The 23,380-nt window shown below is 37.1% G+C and overlaps 1 protein-coding gene across 1 annotated transcript in view; it reads right to left on the bottom strand.

Moving 5' to 3' along the window:
* The window catches only part of Tmprss11f (transmembrane serine protease 11F), a 68,677-nt gene that overhangs the window by 13,116 nt on the left and 32,181 nt on the right, over nt 1-23,380 (bottom strand). Inside the window, exons 3-6 of the mRNA XM_036200202.1 lie at nt 21,943-22,061; nt 11,393-11,460; nt 7,653-7,816; nt 4,834-4,872 (exon numbers count right to left, since the gene is read on the bottom strand). Of these exons, the coding sequence (XP_036056095.1) occupies nt 4,834-4,872; nt 7,653-7,816; nt 11,393-11,460; nt 21,943-22,061 (390 nt within the window). The remainder of the gene's footprint in view (nt 1-4,833; nt 4,873-7,652; nt 7,817-11,392; nt 11,461-21,942; nt 22,062-23,380) is intronic.

Genomic DNA, 23,380 nt, shown 5'->3' with positions numbered 1-23,380 from the left:
ACTTAATCAATATCTACAGAACATTCCACCCAAACAAAAAAAGAATATACCTTCTTCTCAGCACCTCATGGAACCTTCTCTAAAATCGACCACATACTTGGCCACAAAGCAAATCTCAACAGATACAAAACAACTGGAATAACCTCCTGTGTTCTATCAGACCACCATGGTTTAAAGTTAGATTTCAACAACAGAAAAAACTACAGAAATCCTGCAATCTCATGGAAACTGAATAATGCTCAAATGAATCAACAATGGCTTAAGGAAGAAATAAAGAAAGAAATTAAAGACTTCATAGAGATCAATGAAAATGAATACACCACATAACCAAACTTATGGGATACTATGAAATCAAGACCAGATAAACCATTTAAATAGTCCAATAACCACTAAGGAAATAGAATCAGTCATTAAAAGTCTCCCAACGATAAAAAGCCCTGGACCTGATGGTTTCACTGCAGAATTCTACCAGATCTTCAAAGAAGACTTAATATCAATACTCTTTAAATTGTTCCACACAATAGAAGCAGAAGGTATATTACCAAACTCCTTCTATGAGGCTACAATTACCCTGATTCCTAAACAAAACAAAGATGCAAAAAAGAAAGAGAACTACAGACCAATCTCCCTCATGAACACTGATGCAAAAATACTCAATAAAATTCTGGCAAAGAGACTCCAAGAACATATCAAAACAATTATCCACCATGATCAAGTAGGCTTCATCCCAGGGATGCAAGGGTGGTTCAACATACGAAAGTCCACCAATGTAATGCACCATATAAACAAACTCAAAGAAAAAAACCACATGATCATCTCACTGGATGCAGAAAAGGCATTTGACAAAATCCAACACCCCTTCATGATAAAGGTCTTGGAGCGATCAGGAATACAGGGAACATATCTAAACATAATAAAGGCAATCTACAGAAGGCCAACAGCCAACATCAAATTAAATGGAGAGAAACTCAAAGCATTACCACTAAAATCAGGAACAAGGCATGGCTGGCCCCTCTCCCCCTACTTATTCAATATAGTACTTGAAGTTCTAGCCAGAGCTATAAGACAACATAAAGAGATTAAAGGGATAAAAATTGGAAAGGAAGAAGTCAAGCTTGCAGATGACATGTTAGCATACATGAGTGACCCCAAAAATTCAACCAAGGAACTGATACAGCTAATCAAAACATTCAGCAACATTGCAGGATACAAGATCAACTCAAAAAAATCAGTAGCCCTTCTATATACAGTAGACAAACAGGCTGAGAAGGAAATCAGAGATACATCACCCTTTACAATAGCCACAAATGATATAAAATACCTTGGGGTTATGCTAACTAAGCATGTGAAGGACCTATATGACAAAAACTTTAAGTCCCTGAAAAAAGAAATTGAAGAAGATGTCAGAAAATGGAAAGATCTCCCATGCTCATGGATAGGCAGGATTAACATAGTAAAAATGGCAATCTTACCAAAAGCAATCTACAGATTCAACGCAATCCCCATCAAATTACCAGCACAATTCTTCACAGATCTGGAAAGAATAATACTCAACTTCATATGGAAAAACAAAAAACCCAGGAAAGCCAAAAGAATCCTGTACAATAAAACAACCTCTGGAGGCATCGCAATCCCTGACCTCAAGCTCTACTATAGAGCTACTGTAATAAAAACAGCTTGGTACTGGCATAAAAACCAACATGTGGACCAATGGAATAGAATTGAAGACCCTGATATTAACCCGCATACCTATGAACATACAATTTTCGACAAAGAAGCCAAAACTCTACAATGGAAAAAAGAAAGCATCTTCAACAAATGGTGCTGGCATTACTGGATGTCAATGTGTAGAAGGCTGCAAATAGATCCATATCTGTCACTGTGCACAAAACCTAAATCCAAGTGGATCAAAGACCTCAACATAAATCCAGCTACTCTGAACCTGATAGTAGAGAAAGTAGGAAGTAATCTTGACTGCATTGGCACAGGAGATCACTTTCTAAATATAACACCAGTAGCACAGACACTGAGATAAACAATCAATCAATGGGACCTGTTGAAACTGAGAAGCTTTTGTAGAGCAAAGGACATGGTCAATAAGACAAAGCGACAGCCTACAGAATGGGTAAAGGTCTTCACCAACCCCACATTTGACAGAGGGCTGATATCAGAATATATAAAGAACTCAAGAAATTAGACATCAAAATGCCCAACAGTCCAATGAAGAAATGGGCTATAGTACTAAACAGAGAATTCTCCACAGAGGAAGTTCCAATGGCTGAAAGACATTTAAGGAATTGCTCAACATCCCTAATTATCTGGGAAATGCAAATCAAAACGACTCTGAGATACCACCTTACACCTGTCAGAATGGCTAAGATCAAAAGCACAGAAGACAGCTTATGCTGGAGAGGATGTGGAACAAGGGGAACTCTCCTCCACTGCTGGTGGGAATGCAAGCTTGTACAGCCACTTTGGAAATCAATATGGTGCTTCCTTAGAAAATTGGGAATCCATCTCCCCCAAGACCCAGCTATAGCACTCTTGGGCATATACCCAAGGAATGCTCAATCATACCACAAGGGCATTTGCTCAGCTATGTTCGTATCAGCTTTGTTTGTAATAGCCAGAACCTGCAAACAACCTAGTTGCCCTTCAACTGAAGAATGGATAAAGAAAATATGATACATATACACAGTGGAGTACTACTCAGCAGAGAAAAAACAATGATATCATGAGGTTTGCAGGCAAATGGATGGATCTAGAAAAAATCATCCTGAGTGAGGTAACCCAGACTCAGAAAGACAAACATGGTATGTACATATGTAGTCACTCATAGGAGGATACTAGATGTAAAACAAAGATGACTAGGCTGCTACACAACTCCAGGGAGGCTACCTAGAAAACGGGACCCTAGGAAAGACCCAAGGATCACCCAATGACAGAGAAATGGATGAGATGTACATGAACAACCTGGACGACAGTGGGAGTAATGAAGGGCAAGACTGGAGGGAAAGAGAGCTTAGGGGAGCAGGAGATCCCAGCTGGATCAAGAACAGAAAGGGAGAATGAAGAATAAGAGACCATGATAAATGAAGACCACATGAGAACAGGAATAGGCAGAGTGCTGGAGAGGTCCCCAGAAATCCACAATGATATATCCTCTGTAGTCTGCTGGCAATGGTTGAGAGAAAGCCTGATCTGACCTAGTCTGGTTATCAGATGACTAAAGAGCCTAACAGTCGTCTTGGAACTCTCATCCAATAACTGATGGTAGTGGATGCAGAGATTCTCAGCCAGGCCCCAGATGGAGCTCCAGGTATCCAACTGTCGAGAAAGAGGAGGGTCTGCAAGAGCGTGAATTGTTGAATCCAAGATTGCAAAAAACAAAGGGACAAATAGCCAATCTAATGGAAGCACATGAATTATGAACCAAAGGCTGTGGAGCCCCCAGCTGGATCAGGCCCTCTGGATAAGTGAGACAATTGAATAGCTTGATCTGTTTGGGAGGCACCCAGTCTGTGGGACCAGGATCTGTCCTTGGTGCATGAGCTGGCTGTTTGAAACCTTGGGCTTACACAGGAACACTTTGCTCAGTCTGGAAGGAGGTGACAGGACCTGCCTGTACTGAATCCACCAGGTTTAAATGAATACCCAGGGGCTGCCTTGATCCTGGAGGAGATGGGAATGGAGGGGAGGGGCTGGGGGAAGGTGGGGATGGAGGCGGGAGTGGGGAGGACAGGGGAACCCATGGCTGATGTATAAAATTTAAAACATATAATAATAAAGAAAAAAAATTAAAAAAGATATAATTAGGCTGGAAAAAGCAATCTCTATGGTAGATTGAGTTCCTGATGTGAGATATCTTTGTAGTAATCTGTCCATGTCAGCATGTAAATGAAGTACAGAAAAGGAGTTTTATTCTCCTGTTGACCATCCTAGAGTCTCTCTGTCATTTATTTTTATCAATACATAAGTTATTTCTAAACATCGAAAATGTCTAGATATTCTTTTAAATGCTGTGTGTGTGTGAGTGTGTGAGTGTGTGTGAATGTGTGTGTGTGTGTGTGTGTGTGTGTGTGTGTGTGTGTGTGTGTATGTAGCAACACACTTTTTAGATGAGAAACCCAGCCTTGGAGAGGAGCATAAATTGCTGTACATCACCTAGCTGGTGAGTGACAGATTAGAATTAACATTAGGAGATTATACATCCAAATCAATAGTATTTTGCTGTTGAGAGACAGCCTAACACAGAATATAGGTCATGATTTGTCCTTAATGTGACAAGAATCAATTTATTATCTTTGATGTACTTTATATGATATTTATTTTCTAAAATATAAGAGTAGTTTAGAAAAATTATTATTCCCTGATATCAAATCTTCAATTTATCAAACTTCAAACCAACCTTTAAAAAGACTTGTAAATGTTCTTACAACATTGATAATAGGTGTATATTTGTTTACTAAACTCACAATACATTCAGGTGTGATAGGATGAAGCAAGGTGAAATCCTTAAACACTTTTTTTTAAAAGTAAAAATAAAAACTTCAACTTGGTCCTTTCTTGAATTATGAGAGAATATTAAAAATATTTTAAAATATTAATACAACATCTAAAATATTATACATGTATAGGGTATAAAGAATAAAATCACATTGATATACACCTAATATGTGAAGTATTATAAACAAAAATGATAAGACTAAGTACTTTATTTATGAAAGTATAAATAGAAATGGAAAATCTTGTGATCTATACTAACTCTTTTGTGATTCTTAACCATTCTCTTTATTTAAAAATAAACAATTAATTGTGGACTTTGGAACTTACGACTATTGAGAAGATTTCTCATCTTTTTGCTGTCAATAGCTGTAAGAAAAGAATAGAAGTTAGTTGATATGACAACATGGTCCTTTTCCTGGGCTGTTTTGTTTACATGTTCATGAACAGCATTGATAATTATTTGAAGTATCCATAATTCAGAAAGACATCAAAGTTTTCATAAGCAAGCAATATACTATAATACTCTGATTTACTCATTAGTTCAAATAATAGAATTTCATTTGAAAATAAACTCAGAGCATCTTATTTTATGATTTTTCTTTTATGAACAGGAAAAACAATTAGGAATGAAGGAGCAAGGGTAAATATGCCAATGGCTTTCTTCATGGGGCTCTAGTCAAAATCCAAGAAGTGGCCTCCAATTTCCATCACAACTGATGTTGTCACTCAGTGTCCTTTGTCTGTATTCCCAATGGTCAGCAATGAAGGCAGACCCTCAGGGCCCAATTTCAAGGCCCTAGTCTAACAGGAATTTGGAATTCTGTCCATGGACCTTGCTGACTTCTCCCTGAGACCCTATCTCATACTGCAGTGCCTTGAGAAATTTGTGACTCGGCACTAAGAGAAGTGCATGTAGCTACTTCACTTATAACCTGTCTAAAGACCCCATCGATTTACAACTCTTATCCCACAGTTATGTCTGTAGAAAGGTAGCCGGAGACTACGTAGGGATCTAGTGTAGGCAGACCAGTCTTTTTATTAATCCATGTAAGAAGATTTCCTCCTTTCCCAGACAGGGTTCCTCTGGAAAGGAGGTCTTGTAATCTACTGTTGTATAGGGTTAGAGAATTCTCTCTGACCTGTTCTTCACAGAAAGGTAGATGGGTCAAACTCTCAGTATCTGCTTTAGGAAAGAGGGATTCTAGTTGCTTTCCTTGGAGCAGAAGAGAGAAAATTAGGGAATGTGAGATCCAGAAAGGACTGTTTTTGAAGGCTCTTGAGATTTATTTACTTTAGTTCAAAACTCTCCATGCCAAACAACATACTTATGAAAGTTCAAATAGGAATGTAAGTCCCAGTCCCTGTTAAGGATTTCCTAGAGACTTTTTTAAATGAATGGTATGTATGTAACAGAAGAAAATATATAGAAATGAATATTTAGTATCAAGCATTGTCTTAGTATATGCTTGTTTGTGTATCAAAATAACCTGTATGATAAAAATGTCATTGTGTATAAGCAAGGCCAAAAATCCTTTTGAAAACTGTAAGAATTTATAATTTAACAATGCAGTAAATGTTCATGGTTTATATTTTACTTTAAGTATGTGATCATGACTTGGGAATAGCTATATTATCAATAATCAAGATTTTCTCTGAGAATCCTTTTTACAGAATGATGAATATGTCCTATTTTCTTTTGGAGTGAAATGATTTAACAATGAAAATAATCTATAGTAAATAATGTGATCATCATTATTCCTAACTACCTATGAAATATATGAAAAGATTTGGCTTAAGGATGTCCAGGAAGGATCCACAAGTCCTTCCATCTTTTATATCAAAAACAACAAAATACAGAAATTCATGAGATAAAGCAAAGGTGCTGGAAGGCATGCTGTCGTGAGATGTAGAAACCGACTAAGGAGGTAAAAGAAAAAGAAACAAGTCCAGTCCTTGCATCTTCAAACAACATTTAAAACAGGATTTATTTGAAGCAGCATTTTATTTTGGCAGAGAACAATAGAATCCCTCTTGGCTTGGATTCTAACTAGCTCTAAGGTACTTCTCATTTTAATTTCATAAACTATTTGAACTTCATTTTCTTCTACTTTGGGGGAAAACTAGGACTTTCCTGATATTTTCTTTTCTTTTCCTTTGGAGTAACAGGAAAATAATGAAAAACATTTTGAAGTTAGAAATAAGTCAGAGGACCTCTTTATAGTTTATGTCTTTCTTATTTCAGAATCATTCTTCATATATGTTTGTTTCTTTGCTATAAAATGTAACTCATGGGGCTATAGAGAATTCAGTAGTCAAGAGGACATGATGTTCTTGCAGAGTACCTGGGGCATCTCAGCATCCACATCCACCTGTAATTCCAACACCAAGGGATCAGCATCCTCTTCAGGCCTCCACTGGCATCTTCACACATGTGCACATAAACTCACACACACACACACACACACACACTCACATAAATAGGGGAAAAGTCTTAAAAAACAAACAAACAAAAAACCCTTAAAATGAACCCATAAATGAGGCTCATAATGTTGGTTTAATTCTGGTTATTTTTGCTGATTCATGTCTCAGGGCCTTGTTTAATGTCAAGCTCCCCATGCAAAATGTTGAAAATAATGCCTCCCCTTTGATGCATTTTAAAATATCCAATATCATTTGGTTAAAAAACTTAGAAATTTTGTCAAAATCTCTCATAAGTTTAGAAAAATGTGTAATTCTAAATTTTACCTCATAGGTAATTTTTCATTTAGTTTTCTTCCACACTGATATGTTTTTAGTGTGTGTGTGTGTGTGTGTGTGTGTGTGTGTGTGTGTGTGTGTGTGTGTGTGTGTGTGTGTGTGTGTGTGTGTGTACAGATGTCAGAAAGGCATCAGCTACCTTGGAACTTGGCTTACTTGGCTTACAGGTAATTGTGTTCTGTCATGTGGATGCTTAGAGCTGAACCTGGGTCCTTCTCAAGAACAGAAAGTGTTCTTAAATGCTCAGTCATTTCTCCAGGCCCATTGATATATTTATTAATAATGGATTTGTAAAATTGGGAGATGCATGAACCAGATTCTTCTGACAAATACAGGAGATTTCAGTCAAAGAGAATTGGAAAAATGGCAAACAACAACAAAATACTTACGTGTGAGGCTAAATGATGGTTTATAAATAGTCAAAGGCAACTGCTTGATCTTCAGACTTTGATATAAAGTTGTTTCAATTTTTTTCTTGATTCGTTCAACACTATCAGTAGATGGGTATCGAAACATAAGCACCATAAGAATGTTCACACCCTGTTCATCTGGACTGGAGCAAAATAGAGAAATAATTCCATGTCTGTGATCTCCATGAATTAAAAGAAACATTGTTGATGGATGTCTTGGCACAGGAGACTTAGCATTACATCCAGATAAAGGGAACAAGATAGGGTAATAAGTGTGGCAAACACTGTAGAAAGGAAAGCAACATAGTAGAGATACTAAGATTATTCTCACCTTTCCTCAGTTCAAAGAGTCTTGTGAGGTACTCATGAAATCACACTTTGTATTCACTTAAAGGATTAGCTTTTAAAGGCATTTTGAATGAAAGTGGTAAGGTAACTGAGGTCATTAGCCTCCTAAGCACAGAACTATATCACATTTCTAACCTATCTTGATGTTTACTGAAACTCTCTCATGAATTCTGGCCAGAGGGATGTGGTAAGGAATGATGTCCCTTATTGCCAAGGTCTTGGGCTTCTCTTGTCTGAGGCAGAAGTAGAATATCTTATGGCAATGCAATACTATAATACCCCCTGGCATCCACTCTTTTGCCTCCATTTTTGACTCTTTGAGTTGACCTGTGGCAATGCAATAAATATTGTACAAAAATACTGATATTTTGGTGTTTTAGACAAATTAAAAAAAAGAAAGAAGACAAAAAGAAAAAGCTGGAAAAAGAATAATTATCACTCAGAAGTTAAATAACCATGCATATCCTTTCTATTATCCACCTGTCTATCATCTCTATCAACCCCATATCATGTCATATCATATCATATCTTATCAATCTGTCTGTCTGTCTATCTATCTATCTGTTATCTATCTATCTATAGTCCATCGTTTCCTTATCTATTTCTCTATCATATTTCTAATTATCAACTATCTCTCATCTATCCATCTATCTCAGTGTGAAATCTAGGCCTTTTAAACATCATGTTAAAACACACATAGGAGCTAATGAGATGGCTCAGCAGGTAAAGATGCTTGCTGCCAAGACTAATTACCTGAGTTTGATCCCTGGAATCCGCATGGTAGAAGTAGAGAACTGACTCCTATAAGATATCCTCTGATTTCAATGTGCATGCTGACTGATGCACATGGCCACATATACACAGGATTTTTAAAAATGTCAAAAGTAGATAGATCTCAGTCTCTGATAATAACTCCATGTTTAATTTACATATATTACATTTTGCCAAAGTATTAAAACAAAAAGATGTTTTTTAAGAAAAACAACAAAAATTTGTTTGTACTAAGGAAAAACACTTCATAGGAAATGACTGTGATGGTTATAGAGACTTAAAGAAAGGAAAATTATAAGGTCCTACATTCTGTTCTATTTTGCTCCTTCTTGACGGGGGCAGACTGGTGTTATTAGAACCATCTCATTTACTCTCCTTTCTGTGTAATGTTTTTCTTGCCTAATAGTGGTGAGTCTCCTTTGAAGTACTTTCTATCTTCCTATTGTGACTAAGAAGTCATTTAAACAGTCAGACAGCAATTAACAAAAGGGACCTCTTAAAACTGGGAAGCTTTTATAGGGCAAAGTATATGGGCAATAAGGCAAAGAGACAGCCTGCAGAATGCAAAAAGATCTTTACCAACCCCACATCCAAGAGAGGGCTGATATCCAGAACATGTAAAGAACTCAAGAAACTAGAAATCAAAATACCTAACAGTCCAATTTAAAAAATGGGCTATAGAGCTAAACAGAAAGTTCTCAACAGAAGAAGCTCAAATGGCTGAAAGACATTTAAGGAATTGCCCAACATCCTTAGTCATCAGGGAATGCAAATTAAAATGACTCTGAGATACCATCTTACACCTCTCAGAATGGCTAAGATCAAAAAAAAAAGAAGACAGTTTACATTGGACAGGATGTGGAGCAAGGGGAACACTCCTCCACTGTTGATGGGAATGCAAACTTTTACAGCCACTTTGGAAATCAGAAAATTGAGAATCAATCACCCTCAAGATCCAGCTATACCACTCTTGAGCATATACCCAAAGAATGCTCAACCATACCACAAGGACACATGCTCAACTATGTTCATAAGAGCATTATTTGTAATAACCAGAATCTGGAAACAACCTAGATGGCCTTCAACTGAATAATGGATAAATAAAATGTGGTGCATATAGACAATGGAGTACTACTCAGCAGAGAAAAGACATCATGAGGTTTGCAGGCAAATGGGTGGAACTAGAAAATATCGTCCTGAGTGAGGTAACCCAGACTCAGAAAGACAAACATGGTATGTACTCACTCATAAGTGGATACTACATGTAAAGCAAAAGATAACCAGACTGCAACCCGCAGCTCCAGGGAGGCTAGCTAATAAATAGGACCCTACATATGACACAGGGGGCATCACCCATTGATGGAGAAATGGATGAGATCTGAAAACTGGGGCTGGGGGAGGATAATGGAGGGCAAGAGTCAGGGGAAAAAGAGCTTAGGGGAGAGGGAGATCCTAGCTAGATCAGGAACAGAGTGGGAGAACAAGGAAAGAGATACCATGATAAATGAAGACACCATGGGAATAGGAAGTCAGAGTTCTAGAGAAGTCCCCAGAAATCCACAAAGATACCTCCACTATAGACTACTGGCAATGGTCAAGAGGGTGCTTGAACTGACCTACTCTGTTGATTAGATAGCCAAACACCCTAAATGTCATGATAGAAACCTCATCCAGTGACTGATGGAAGCAGATGCAGAGATCCATGGCCAAGCCCCAGGCCAAGATCCAGGAGTCCAATCAATAAGAAAGAGAAGGGATTCTATGAGCAAGAGTTATTGAGACCATGATTGGAAAAACTACAGAGAAAACAAGCCAAACTAGTGGAAACACATGAACTATGAACCAATAGCTGAGGAGCCCCCATGGAACTGGAGCAGGTCTTCTGGATAAGTGAGACAGTTGTTTAGCTTGAACTGTTTAAGAGGCCCCCAGGCAGTGAGACTGGGACTTGTCCTTAGTTCATGAGTCAGCTTTTTGGAACCTAGTGCCTATGCTGAGACACTTTGCTCAGCCTTGGTGCAGAAAGGAGGGGATTGAACCTGCCTCAACTGAATGTACCAGGCTCTGCTGACTACCCAGGGGAGACCTTGCCTTGGAGGAGGTGGAAAGGGGGGCAGGGTTGGGGGGAGAGGCTGGATGGTGGGAGGAGGGAGGACAGGGGAATCCATGGTTGATATGTAAAGTGAATAAGAAAGTCTCTTAATAAAAGGAAAATAATTGTTCATATTAAGGAAAAACACTCCATAGGAAGGGACAGTGATGGTTATAGAGACTTAAAGAAAGGAAAATGGAAAGGTCCTACATTCTGTCCTATTTTGCTCCTTCTTGATGGGGGCAGACTGGTGTTAGTAGAACCATCTCATTTCCTCTCCTTTCTGTGTAATTTTTCTTACCTAATAGTAGTGAGTCTCCTTTTAAGCACTTCCTATCTTCCTATTGTGACTAGAAGTCATTGAAACAGTTAGACAGCATAATTCATGTTGCTTAAATTGTATGGAATCTCTTTGCTAAAACAATTCTCAGGGTGGCTGAGCAGCCATGTCAGTTAAATATGCCATCTTTGTGGTATTGGGTTGAAATTACAGATCAGGTCTACCTACCTAATCTTGATCACATGGGACTTGATAAATCGACCCATTCCAGAAGAACGTCGAAACATCCTAGACATCTGATAAAAAATAAATAAATAAAAACTGTTAGTCCTAAGAAACATTATTTCTTATCTATCAAGAATTTTTTGTGAAGGATAGGTTTTTAGCTGATTTTCATGATGCATATTGGCTTTCCACAGTGAGAAGAGTAGATCTGTTGTCCAAATCCTTGTAGGACTGAACAACCTTTTCAAAATGGCCAAATTTACTGATCCTCTGTAAAATGGGGTGATTGTGATATCTGCCTTACAGAGTTCATTTGGGAAGTAAAATTTGGAGCGTGAATGATGGATCAGTGGCTAAGAATGCTTTCACAGAAACCATAAGGATACAGATGTGGATCCCAGTACTTGTGAGATAAGCCAGGCTTCCTTGCAGACTCCTGTAATCCCAGCTCTTGGGGGCTGCAGAGGCTTGTGGCTTTAAGCCTATCCCCAAAAGCAAGCACCTTGGGTTCAAGAAGAAATTGTGGCTCAGAGGGTATAAGAGGATACTTTATGGGATGCCCTCTTCTGGCCTTGTCTGTTCGCAGAAAGGTGCACTCACATAGACCCATACACACACATACAAAGACAAACAGAATTTTTAAAAGTAAATAAAATTATATCATAAATTTGATGTCTAGCACACTACTCACAAAATAATTTCAGTTTTAATTACCAAACGAATTAAAGTATGTGTTATTTTTAAGACATCATCCTCAGTTCTAAAAAAAAAAAAAGCCCAACAGCTGTTTGCTACACTCCCATAGCATCTAGTTACCACTGATCCCAGTTCTGCTGATTTTGTCGATGATTACTGCATCACTTGACCATTTGAATGACTGTAACAACTCTGACACCTCACTCTGAGTCATCTCTCTGAGACATTCAGGGCTAAACACCTAATACTAGCACTGGTAGCCAGTTCCACAACACTTCCTATTATGAGCATGACATTTCTCGACCTTTCCAGACTGAACTTGTGAAGGATTTGTGATGTTCAGAGAACTTATTTCCTAAAGATTCGTGGTTCCCTAAAAGGTGACTTGCTGAACCGTACCATCAAAGACCACTGGAATGACCATCCATAGTCTGTAGACTCAGGTATGTGTTAAAGGAACCAAAATCTACTTATAAACTAAGTTTTACACCCCACCTCCAGTTACTACACCCTCTGGGGACAAAGGATTCTGTATTCCTACTCCATATCGTTTCTTCCTCTCCTTCACGCCACAAAACTAGGACAAGACTCCAAAGACTCTACCTTCTAAATATTAAACCCATTTTCCTTGTTTTGGTCTAGTGGCAGAGTAATGCCATCTCCTGAAAACCCTGTGTTATATGGTCCTTCTTGTTCCTGCAGTGTTCCCTCACAATGCAAGGGAAACTGATATCTATGAAATAGAAAGATGAATATATTAAACTCTTGTTTACAGACAGTATCTCCCTCAGAGTAAGTGCTATGATCTTCCTCCATTGTTGGTCCCATCCTCTGCCCTCACTTGAAAGCTGCCTTTGCCTGTCTGTGGTTTTACAAAAGAGAATATGAACAGGCAGACTGATTCTATAAGTTGACTACCATGAGGTATCTACCAGTAAACAAATGGACAAAGAAAATACATTGTGTTATAAATGCATAATGGTTTTTCAGTCATATGAAAGCATGCAGTAATGCCATTTTCAGGATAATAGAAGGAAAGTGTAAAGTAAGAAAAATAAGCTAGATCAGAAAGACAAATACCACATTCTTTCTCATATGTGAACCCTAGATTTTATGCATAAAATGCCTTAAATATATAAATATATGCACACACAGCATAAAGTAGTGGTGTAAATATCTGGGAAAATAAGGAGTCAGGGCAGATGGGAGGGTGATTAAGGAGAGGGGGATTGAGGGAAGGTATTGGAAGTGAAAATGGTCAAAGTACGGTAAAGGTGAATGAAAATGTATTTCTAAAGCCAGTCACTGTACACATGAATATATAGCAGCAAAATATATTTTTTCAAAATTGAAAACAGAATGGAGAGATGGTTCAGCCATTAAAGGCTAGGCTCACAACCAAATTGCCAAATGTTTTTTTCAAAGTTTGTGTGTTGCTAGGCGGTAGTGGCTCACGCCTTTAATCCCAGCACTCGGGAGACAGAGCCAGGAGGATCTCTGTGAGTTCAAGGCCAGCCTTGTCTACAGAGTGAGATCCAGGACAAGCACGAAAACTACACAGAGAAACCCTGTCTCGAAAAAAAATGAAAACAAACAAACAAAAAGTTTCTGTGGAAATACCCTGTATACAGCTCAGTCAGTTAGTATAACTCAATGACACTAACAAATTTATGAACAAAAAAATCAAAAGAAAACAAGATTAGCCATTTATTTTATATAAAAATGAACTATCTTCTTGGAAGCCATTGTTATGGTCATTTTTCTAAAGAAATTGAATTTTTCTTATTGGTGTATTTCCATTGAGAACTCAATAATATGATATCTAGTCCAAACTGCTAATTCTATCCTTAGGTTTTTATGGTCTAACCCTAAAAATAACTTTGGTAATGATCATTTGACTTAAAAATCTGTGTCTAAATAGCTTATGAAAACTATTTTTCACCTTAAAATAAGATCATAATTGTCTCCCTTGGCTTTGATTCCAGCATTAAAAACAAAATACACTTGAAACAGTGGGTGTGGTTCTTAGTAGGCTGGTGGCTGCTCAGTTACTGTTTGGGTTTTTATTCTTTTCTCCTCTGGCAAGTAACTGTAGAAAGACTACATTCTCAAGGAAGATCAGCTGCTCCTGGATACAAGGAGATACTGCTTGAGAATTATCTTTGAGGTCTAGCTATGAAAATAAGGCCAGTTATACAGGTATCTTTCTACTATAAGGGTGGATATGGGCCAGTAGAGGAAGAAGACATTAATAGAACAGTCTGCTCCAGGAAGGCTTCCTGCTGACTCCAAAAGTTTCCATCCTCAAATCTCCAAAATCCTGATCATTCAAATCACACAATTAGCAGTTGTACACTGACTGTGACAGGTCTCAGATTGTTCCATCCTGTCATTACTTAATTTTAATATTGACTGCATTCTTTTCCATGAATAAGCTTCCATTAATAATCAAGATTTCATGTTCTTTGAAAGAAGGGACTGTGGTGACCTTGGCATTATTTAGAGTTTTGCAGAAGGTATGTGTGATTGAATAATTGCATATTCCTTAATGATTGACTATGTACAGTTATGGCTAGTCTTAATCAGCATTGTAAAGGAAAAACAGCTCTTATACTGCTTTGTTTATTCTTCTTATAGCTGTCTTCTTCCTTTTAGATCACTAATTTATTCATTCAGTACAATCATAAGTCCCCTGTGTTCAAAGCATTGTAGTAGACACTGGATAAACAGTACTGAACAAAAATAGTGCCAACCTTAAACTCAAAATACAGTTAGAAAGTAATAAAACAGACATTGATTATCAAGATCACTAGTAAAGTAATATAAGATAACAGCTAAGAAATTGTAAAAGAGAAAGGTTCTCCATGTAGGTGATGTTGTGGTGATATTTCAGATGATGAGGAATCAACAAGGTTGAGATAGTCTTCTATGTGGGAGGAATAGAATATTCAAAGAATCCAAAAGAAGGCCAATATGGGTAGAGCAAAGTGAGCAAGGTAGAGTGTGCAGAGATGGGAGGAGCCAGAGCCAAAGCACATGAGCATTTGGAAACTTGGGTGAAGAGCTTAGATTTTTATTCTGAGCATATTCAGAAACCATTAAGAAATTCTAAGCAAACAAATACAATATAGCGTTTTCAAAAAGTCATTCTGATTTCTCTGTAGATGTGAAAGGGATCCTGAGTGGAAGCAGTGATAACTGATTTGAATATGTGAGCGATTATTCTGGCTATTCTAGAATGGAGATAATGAACTAGACATAGAAATGTGACTCATGACTTGAATAAACAAAGAGATAAAATTGTTCACTGAAAATTCAGAGTGAGAGAACACTACAGGAAGCAGTCTTCAAGAGGGGCATTTAAACTAGATTAATTTTGATTAATTAATGCCTCCAAGAGTTCAAAGTAGAAATGTCAGGCAGACTATTGAATGAGGGTGAAGTTTTATCTATATAGTTCAAATGAAGCTAAACTAATCTCTATGGCTCACAAAATTGGCAGAGTTTTAACATCTTGGCCAGTCTTTAATTCTAAATTTGACCAACCAAATAAGACTTATTCTTCAAACATCCATCTAAGGATAGTCATGGAGAAATGTCCTGCTGCTTCAGTTAGTAATTTAGAAAAACACATCAAGCAGGCATTAGCTGTATCTTCCAAAAAGAGAAAAAATAAGGAAGGACATTAGCCCAAGGACATTCCCCTGAACCAGCAATATCAGAAACCAAGTGAGTCTCTGCTGTTCCCCACTAGTTTTCATTTTATTTATCTCTATTTTAACTTACACTTGTTTAATGCTATTTAGCCCTTAATGTGCACTATATGTCATCAGAGGAGAAAATACAAACAAACAAACAAATAAACAAGCAAATAAATAAATAAACAGTAAGAAGGAGAAGCAAAGCCAGACAATCCCTCAGATGATCTAGAAACATTGACCAACAGAGGTTGATTGTTACGGTTGCTTATCTAACAAATAATAACATCTCTTTTCTTTCTTTAGAAATTTCTTAAGACAGGCTGGAGAGATGGCTTAGCCATTGAAGGCTAAAGCTCACAACCAAAAGATCAAGAAATTTCTATGGCATTAGATTTGTTTTTTACAATAAGGTAGATTGTGATGAAGAATTTTAGCACATAAATATTTACTTAACTATAAATTCATAATTGCATTAACAATAAATTGTACTGAGTGGGGAGATGTACCAGTTTCTGTAAGTGCTGGCTGATAACACATCACACCTGTACTGTCCCACAGATGTGTCCTTGTCTGACCTGGGAAACTTGCCCAGTGATGTCTGGGAACTTATTATCTACCATTTCAGGCATCACCTTTGGGAGTATGACAAACAGCCCAGCCCAACTATGTCTGCACAGAATCACCACTGTGACGTAACCTAAACCCCAAATCTTCCCCACAAACCAAGCTGAGCCTGGACTTTTGAAACCACATCTTTGCTTAGATTCTTCCTGCTGTCTCTACATTCTAAATAAAATTTCCTGTAACTATTTGTTTTAAAAAATCATGTAATCAGAAATCTTCATTAATCAGGAACTTCCAGTCACAGAATTTGCTTGTTATCACTCAATATAGACAAGAATCAGTTTTCTGGAATGAGACAATGCTTCATTAAGCATTCATTCCTGCTGGGGGACACAGAATTATGCAGTGAGACATTCAGCCATCATAAAAAAGCCAGCCCACCAGAGCCAAGGGTTCTGATGAATGATTTAAACAAACAAACAAAGAAACAAAGAAACAAACAGCAAACACAAGGCGTGTTGGCATTGGCCTTTTGAATGGCTTGGCTGTTTCCTGCTGTAGATTTCTTGGGTGAAGCCATTTCCCCACATATTACAATTTGGGGATTTATTCCCATGGTGTAGCGTGTGTTTTGACCATTTACTGGGCACAATTTCTCCCATGTGCTGGTATATTGGGTGACATCCCCTCCATTCTGTGGGACCTCCAGTGAAAGAATTCAAAGTCAATAACCTTGGTTGCTACAGCCTAATCTCTGCTCCATTCCCTGAGACATACATTAGAAGCCAGCTCCCTGTAATTATCTCCCATTCTGCAGGACATGTGGTCAGGAAAGGATCATTCAAATAGAATACACTTCAGAGATAAAGGAACGTCCAAGCTCATTTGATTCCTGGTCCCTCCTGATTATGGAGAATTGAGTACCCTAAGTTCTCCCACAGCTGACTTGAGAAAGTGCTAACCTCAGCTGACCCCCCAGTTCTACCCTAAAATGCTATTAATCCCCTTTTTCTAACTGCTTAGGTGATAGATGTAGACTGTTGCACATTTATTTATCACTAACCCCGAGTTTAATTAAGCACACCTAGGAATGAAGCATCATGCATGAGCTCCCTTAGATTTAAGAAGCCTAGTAAATCAGCCTTTCTGTTTCTCGGTGCTGCCCGGCATCCTTCTAGCCACGCCTCCCTAGAAGCAGAAAAGTGCTGATGATGTCACTTGGGACAGCTCCTATCTGCTTGTTCCTGAGGAAAAATGCTAGCTCTGTAACTATGGTGATATACTGTGTACCCTCGTAAACTTCCCTGAGGATCAGAGGACAGAGCCAGCCACTAGGATTAGACATAGAGGTCAGGCAGTGATGTCCCACACCTTTAATCCCAGTGCTTGAGATCTCATGTCTTTGCTTGGGAAGCACACATGCCTTTAATCCCAGGAAGTAATATGGCAGGGTAGAGAAAGATATATAAAGCATAAGGAAACAGGAAGGAATTCACTCTCTTGAGGCTGAGGATTTTGTTAGAGGTAAGAGCCAGTGGCTGGTTGTTCTGCTTCTCTGATCTTTCAGCTTTCACCCTGATATCTGGCTCTGGGTTTATTATTATTATTATTATTATTATTATTATTATTATTATTATTATTAAAAGACCATCTAGAAGCTGGGAAGTGGTGGCATACACCCTTAGTCCAAGCACTCAGGAGGCAGAGACAGGAGGATCTCTGTGAGTTCAAGGCCAGCCTGGTTTACACAGACTGAGTTCCAGGACAGGGTCCAAAGCTACATTGAGAAACCCTATCCTGAAGAGAAAAACAACAACAACAACAAGAAGACCATCTAGATTCGAACAGCAGTAATTGTTCGATTACCAGACCTGCCTTTGTTTTTTGTGTGTATATAAACTGAAAAACTCTGAAGCAGAAAAGAATAAAAAAGTTGGCACGAAGAAGCACAGAGTGAGGGATTGTTTCACCCTCAGGTTTTTTGAGCCTTCAGCTGGCTATAGCCTGTCCTCTGACCCTGAGAGGACACTGAGGCTGGCCCTCAGTAGTTCTCAATACATGCCACTGTGTCCTCTTCTTGGAAGGTCTGCTATCATAGGTTCCCAACATTGGGATGAGCCTTGGCTCTCAGGTGGGAAAATACTCAATGAACTTCAGCAGAAAAGGGTTTGCACAGTAACTTTTTATGTCCTCATGTACTTTTATATTTCTTAGAAAGAAAGTAAGAGGAACATTCAAACAGCCCCTCAAACTTTAATCATTGTTTTAGAATGTTTTCTTTTTAAAAAAATCATAAAAGGAGTTTCAGTAAACGTTCTTATAATACATGGGATTAGATAAATATAAGGTAAATAACTTCAACTAAACCAGTAATACTGAGTATGAAAACAATTGATTTCTTGTTTTTTTTTTTTGAAAATATAATTTAATTACATTTCTCTCTTCCCTTTCCTCCCTCTACATCCTCCCGTGTATCCCTTCATACTCTCTTTCAAATTTATGGCCTTTGTTGTTAGTTTTTTTAAACTAATTGTTATGGCATATATATATATATATATTCATAAGTATATCATATTCAGTGCACATAATGTTACCTGTATGCATGTTTTTATGTTTTTAGGGTTGACCATTTGACACTGGACAACCAACTGATGTGCTCTTCCCTAAGAAGGAATGCCTCTTCCATTCCCAGCTTTCTACCATTGCTTTATTTTAGTCTGTCTTAACTCTACCCCAAACATCAGAGTATTACACAAGTGATCAAACAAAGAATTGCTGTGGAATACTTGCTTTGCACACTGTAAAGATTTGTCACTCGAGTTGGTTTAATAAAATGTTGATTGGCCAGTAGCCAGGCAAAAAGTACAGGTAAGGCAGCCAAACTGAGAATGCTGGGAGGAAAGACAGAGTCATGCCAGCCAGCTGCTGAGGAAGCAGGATTTATAAAAAAAAAAAAAAAGGAGGTAACAGTACATGAGCCACATGGCAAAGCATAGATAAGAAATATGGATTAATTTAAATATAAGAGTTAGTTAGCAACGAGCCTAAGCTATTGGTCAGGCATATATAATTAATATTGAGCCTCTGTGTCAGTTTTTTTGGGAACTGGTGGGCAGGACAGAAACTTCCACTAACATAGAAGTCCATGAAAATCACTGTGTGGCTCTGAGATTGCAGATAGTCTGTAGACAGAGAAAGTTGCTACTAAAAACAATGGCTAGCCTTAATATTTTTACCGAGGTTTATGATATAAGGCATTGATTTAACTGTTCATAAATTATTCTGCATAGTCATGATGCTGTATTTATCCCCTCTCTTGGCCACTAATGAAACATAACATATTATCTGCTATCATTATTTGATAGAATCCTAGAGATTAAGATCCTATAAATATTCATTAAATACATATAAAAATTAATTTATAAATCCATTAAAAAGATAGAAAGATAAATGAATGAGTCATAAGCTACACATTTTCATTTTCATCTCAAATATGTTTGGAATGGAAAGAATATCTTAATAATTAAAAGGTTGTAGCCTGCATAAAGGAAAAGTAAAAGAAAAATCATTAAAACTGGAAGACTATGCAATGAGAATAGTTCAATAGTTTCAATAGTTTCTGATGTTACTAAATGAAAACAGGTAAGCTGTTGTCGTCAGAAAAGTAATTAACTAGGAAACTCTCAGTTGCTTATTGTGTACAAGTCTTTACCGTACAAACTCTTTAATTCTGTGTTATCCTTTGAGAAAGTGGATGTAGAATGAGAAATTAGGAAGAAAAGAGCAAATAAAATATTCAAAAACATAGAAGTAGCTTTAAGGAGGGGCTGACTTCTAAGAACTAGGAATTTTGAAAAAGTGAATGTAGACTACATCTAAATGAATAGATTTGGGTTCAAGGTGACAGACTTCTCTTTAAAGACCTCATTAAAATTATGTTAGATATAAAAGTAGAGATAAACACAAACACTAACAAAAAGTAGGAAAGACTTCCTTAATAGATGAGAAATTTATTTCATGTCTTGAATTCAGACAAAGAAAGAAAAATAACTGTCTAGAGAGATGGCTCAGCAGTTTAATACTGGCTGTTCATCCAGAGTATCCGAGTTCTATCCAAGTCCAATACCCTTTTCTGCCTTCTTGGGCACCTGCACTCATGTGCACATGTAAACATAGACATATGAACCTATACACAACTAAAAATAAAGTAAATCTTTGAAAAAGAGGAAAAATCTGAATTTAAAATTACAAAATGCACCTAGTATTAATTCTTTAAAAAAAAAACTAAGAAATTATTTATTTATTTTCTTTAGCCCATGGAATCCAATTAGTGCTGCCTATATTGAAATGGGTGTGAGGTCCTAGGAGAACTTGGGTTGAAAGTGAAGGATGGATATAATCAAGATACATTGTATACACATACAAAATGTTCAAAAAAAGAATAAACTTCTAAAACTGAGTAATATCTTTAAAGAAACAGTTTAAAGTTTTATTGAAATGCATCAAAGAAGTCCTAAATTAATTAGTTATTTTGTGCAGGCCTCTATACTGAAGCAAGTTAAACCAGATCCCAACAAATGTGTATCTGTGTGTGAATGCGTGTGTATATTAGATACATAAAAGCAAAATTCAAGATTAGCCAAGATAAACTTGTAGGTTATAATTCTAGATATATTAGATGTACTGGGTGTACATTCTGATAAATGTATTTGAATCCAGAAATATGTGAATATGGTATAATTAAGCTATGTGAGAAAACGTGAAAATAGATTGCCTTGGAGGCACTGAATCCCATATTAAAAAGTCTCATCAGAATGAAAACTTATAGAGAAATGAGGAGGAAGACCTTGTGAAGATGGAGACATAGATTAGATAGAGATTTTACTATTTGCAGCAACAGATTAAGGGATGCTTGGAGTAGCCAGAAGTTAAAACAAGAAGTATCCCTTGCTTGCTATTGACAGAGTGAAAAATTGTTGTGCATTGAAAGAATTCATATGCCTCAGTTAATATGTCGAAACTTCATTTGTGGAGGAGCTAGCCTGACAGATAAGCATGGGAATGACTATTGTACCACAGTAGTGCTAAGAACACTGCTTTTAACATTAGGGAGGAAGTGAATTTAATTCCTTAATTCAAACACACATGTGACTCAGTTCCATATAGCATAAACTTTAAATGTAAAAGACAAAGCCAGGGTTTTAAAAGCCATTGATATAGAATCAGAAACGATTTCTCATACAAGTACAAATGATACTGATGAGAAAATAATGATATCAATAACATTTTAAAATTTAGTTCACCTGTCCACCTCAATATAGTATAACCATAATAAAATGCATGGAACAAATTGAAAATGTTATTTTCAATACTTATTATTAATGCAGGTTTATATACAAGTGGTTAAAATCATTAACAAACATTAATGGAAAGAAATGCTCATGGCGGATAACTATGGTTAAAACTTATTAATAAACAGGAAAATGAGAATTAAATCCTCAATGTGATGCAGACTGCCAGCATGGCAAATTTGAATAGTCAAATTGTTAAATTCTGAGAAGGTTGTAGATCAGCATTTCTCATTGAGCTTACCATTCTCTCAATCTGATGACTTCTTTCTATAAACTCTCTTGATGACCTCGTCCCATAACTTTCTTTGTATTTGATGTTTGTGACTTGAAAAGAGGCAAGGTAATAGAATGACTTATCATCTGAAAGGCAAGGAGAATGGGAGTTTCTGGGTTACATGTACTAGGTTCTTTGTTTTCCATCTATAACAAAAGTTACTGTAGAATTCAAAAACTCCACCTTATAATTTCATCATGGCAGTCAACCAACAAAGAAAATTCAGTTCCCAAAGAATGCTGCCTGATACTCCTCTTATAGATCCATATGCATATCAAAATTTTCCTACAGTTAGACATGTACCATATAATGAAAAGTCAATGTCAAGTGAAATCATAAAAGTCATGTGCATTCTCTTCTCAGAGAACAGCTAACATAGGTTTATCACACACCGGGTTTTGATGACACAGTTGCCAGAGTTTTGAAAAAAATCTATCCTCTTCATAATTCCCACTACCACCAGCAATCCAGTTTACGCTTGTGTCATTGAGAGCAAAATCTAACAGCATTCTTAAGAGCATCCCTGCCTCTTCTCCCATTCTCCACACAGGAGCCAATTGTGTTGAGAGCTGTCCTAGAGACTGCCAATTTGGCAATATCACTTGCCCACCAGAGAAGCCTTTCCTTTCCTTTAACACACTGCATCCTTATTTGCATGGAACCTGCCTTCTTTTTTGATATTCTCTTCTACATACTCGGAATTTCTGCTGAAGCAGCAGCAAAACTGTTGGTGTTTTCCTATCCCCCTCAAGAGTTTTCTTCTCTATTACTTTCTTAGAAAATCTCTTTCAGAGGGTGTTCTCTACTGTTTTAATCCTATTCTTGACTTCGCCTCTTTTCAAGATGCTATTTGCAACATCTACACTGAGCTACCAACCACAACTGCACAGCTATACTACACTTTGAAGAGCTCCTACTATAAATTCTAAAGATTTGTGCTTTTTTTTTTTTCAATAGGATGTCTGCCTCTGGAGGGGAACTTTGGACTACTTTTAATTCTAAGAGGAAGAAACATTTCTGATAATGATAGCAAAAAGAACACAGTGCCATGAGGGCCCTAAACTTTTTTATAAAATAATAAATGAAGGAATATCTACTTCAATACTCTGTACTTATTAACTACACAATATGTTATGTTAAAATTGACATTTTAATTTAATTATAATTCCATTTCAAAATACTTTCTAGATTAAAATTATATCAAAGACCTTGAATGAGTAAGAATTGCATTTGTAAGAGAATAAACAGATTCTAACTCTAATACCTACAAGTATTTCACATTATTATTTTGGTTTTTTTTCTGTTTTAACTTGTTTTATCTGGCTGAGATGGATTACTACCACAATTTCATATCTTCCTTTTCTTATTTCTGAGTTAACCCTAAGAATTTTTTTGAGACATAGTC

The sequence above is a fragment of the Onychomys torridus genome, chromosome 10 (assembly GCF_903995425.1).
Source record: "Onychomys torridus chromosome 10, mOncTor1.1, whole genome shotgun sequence".
Classification (NCBI taxonomy): Eukaryota; Metazoa; Chordata; class Mammalia; order Rodentia; family Cricetidae; genus Onychomys; species Onychomys torridus.
This window is presented reverse-complemented; position numbering and strand designations above follow the sequence as displayed.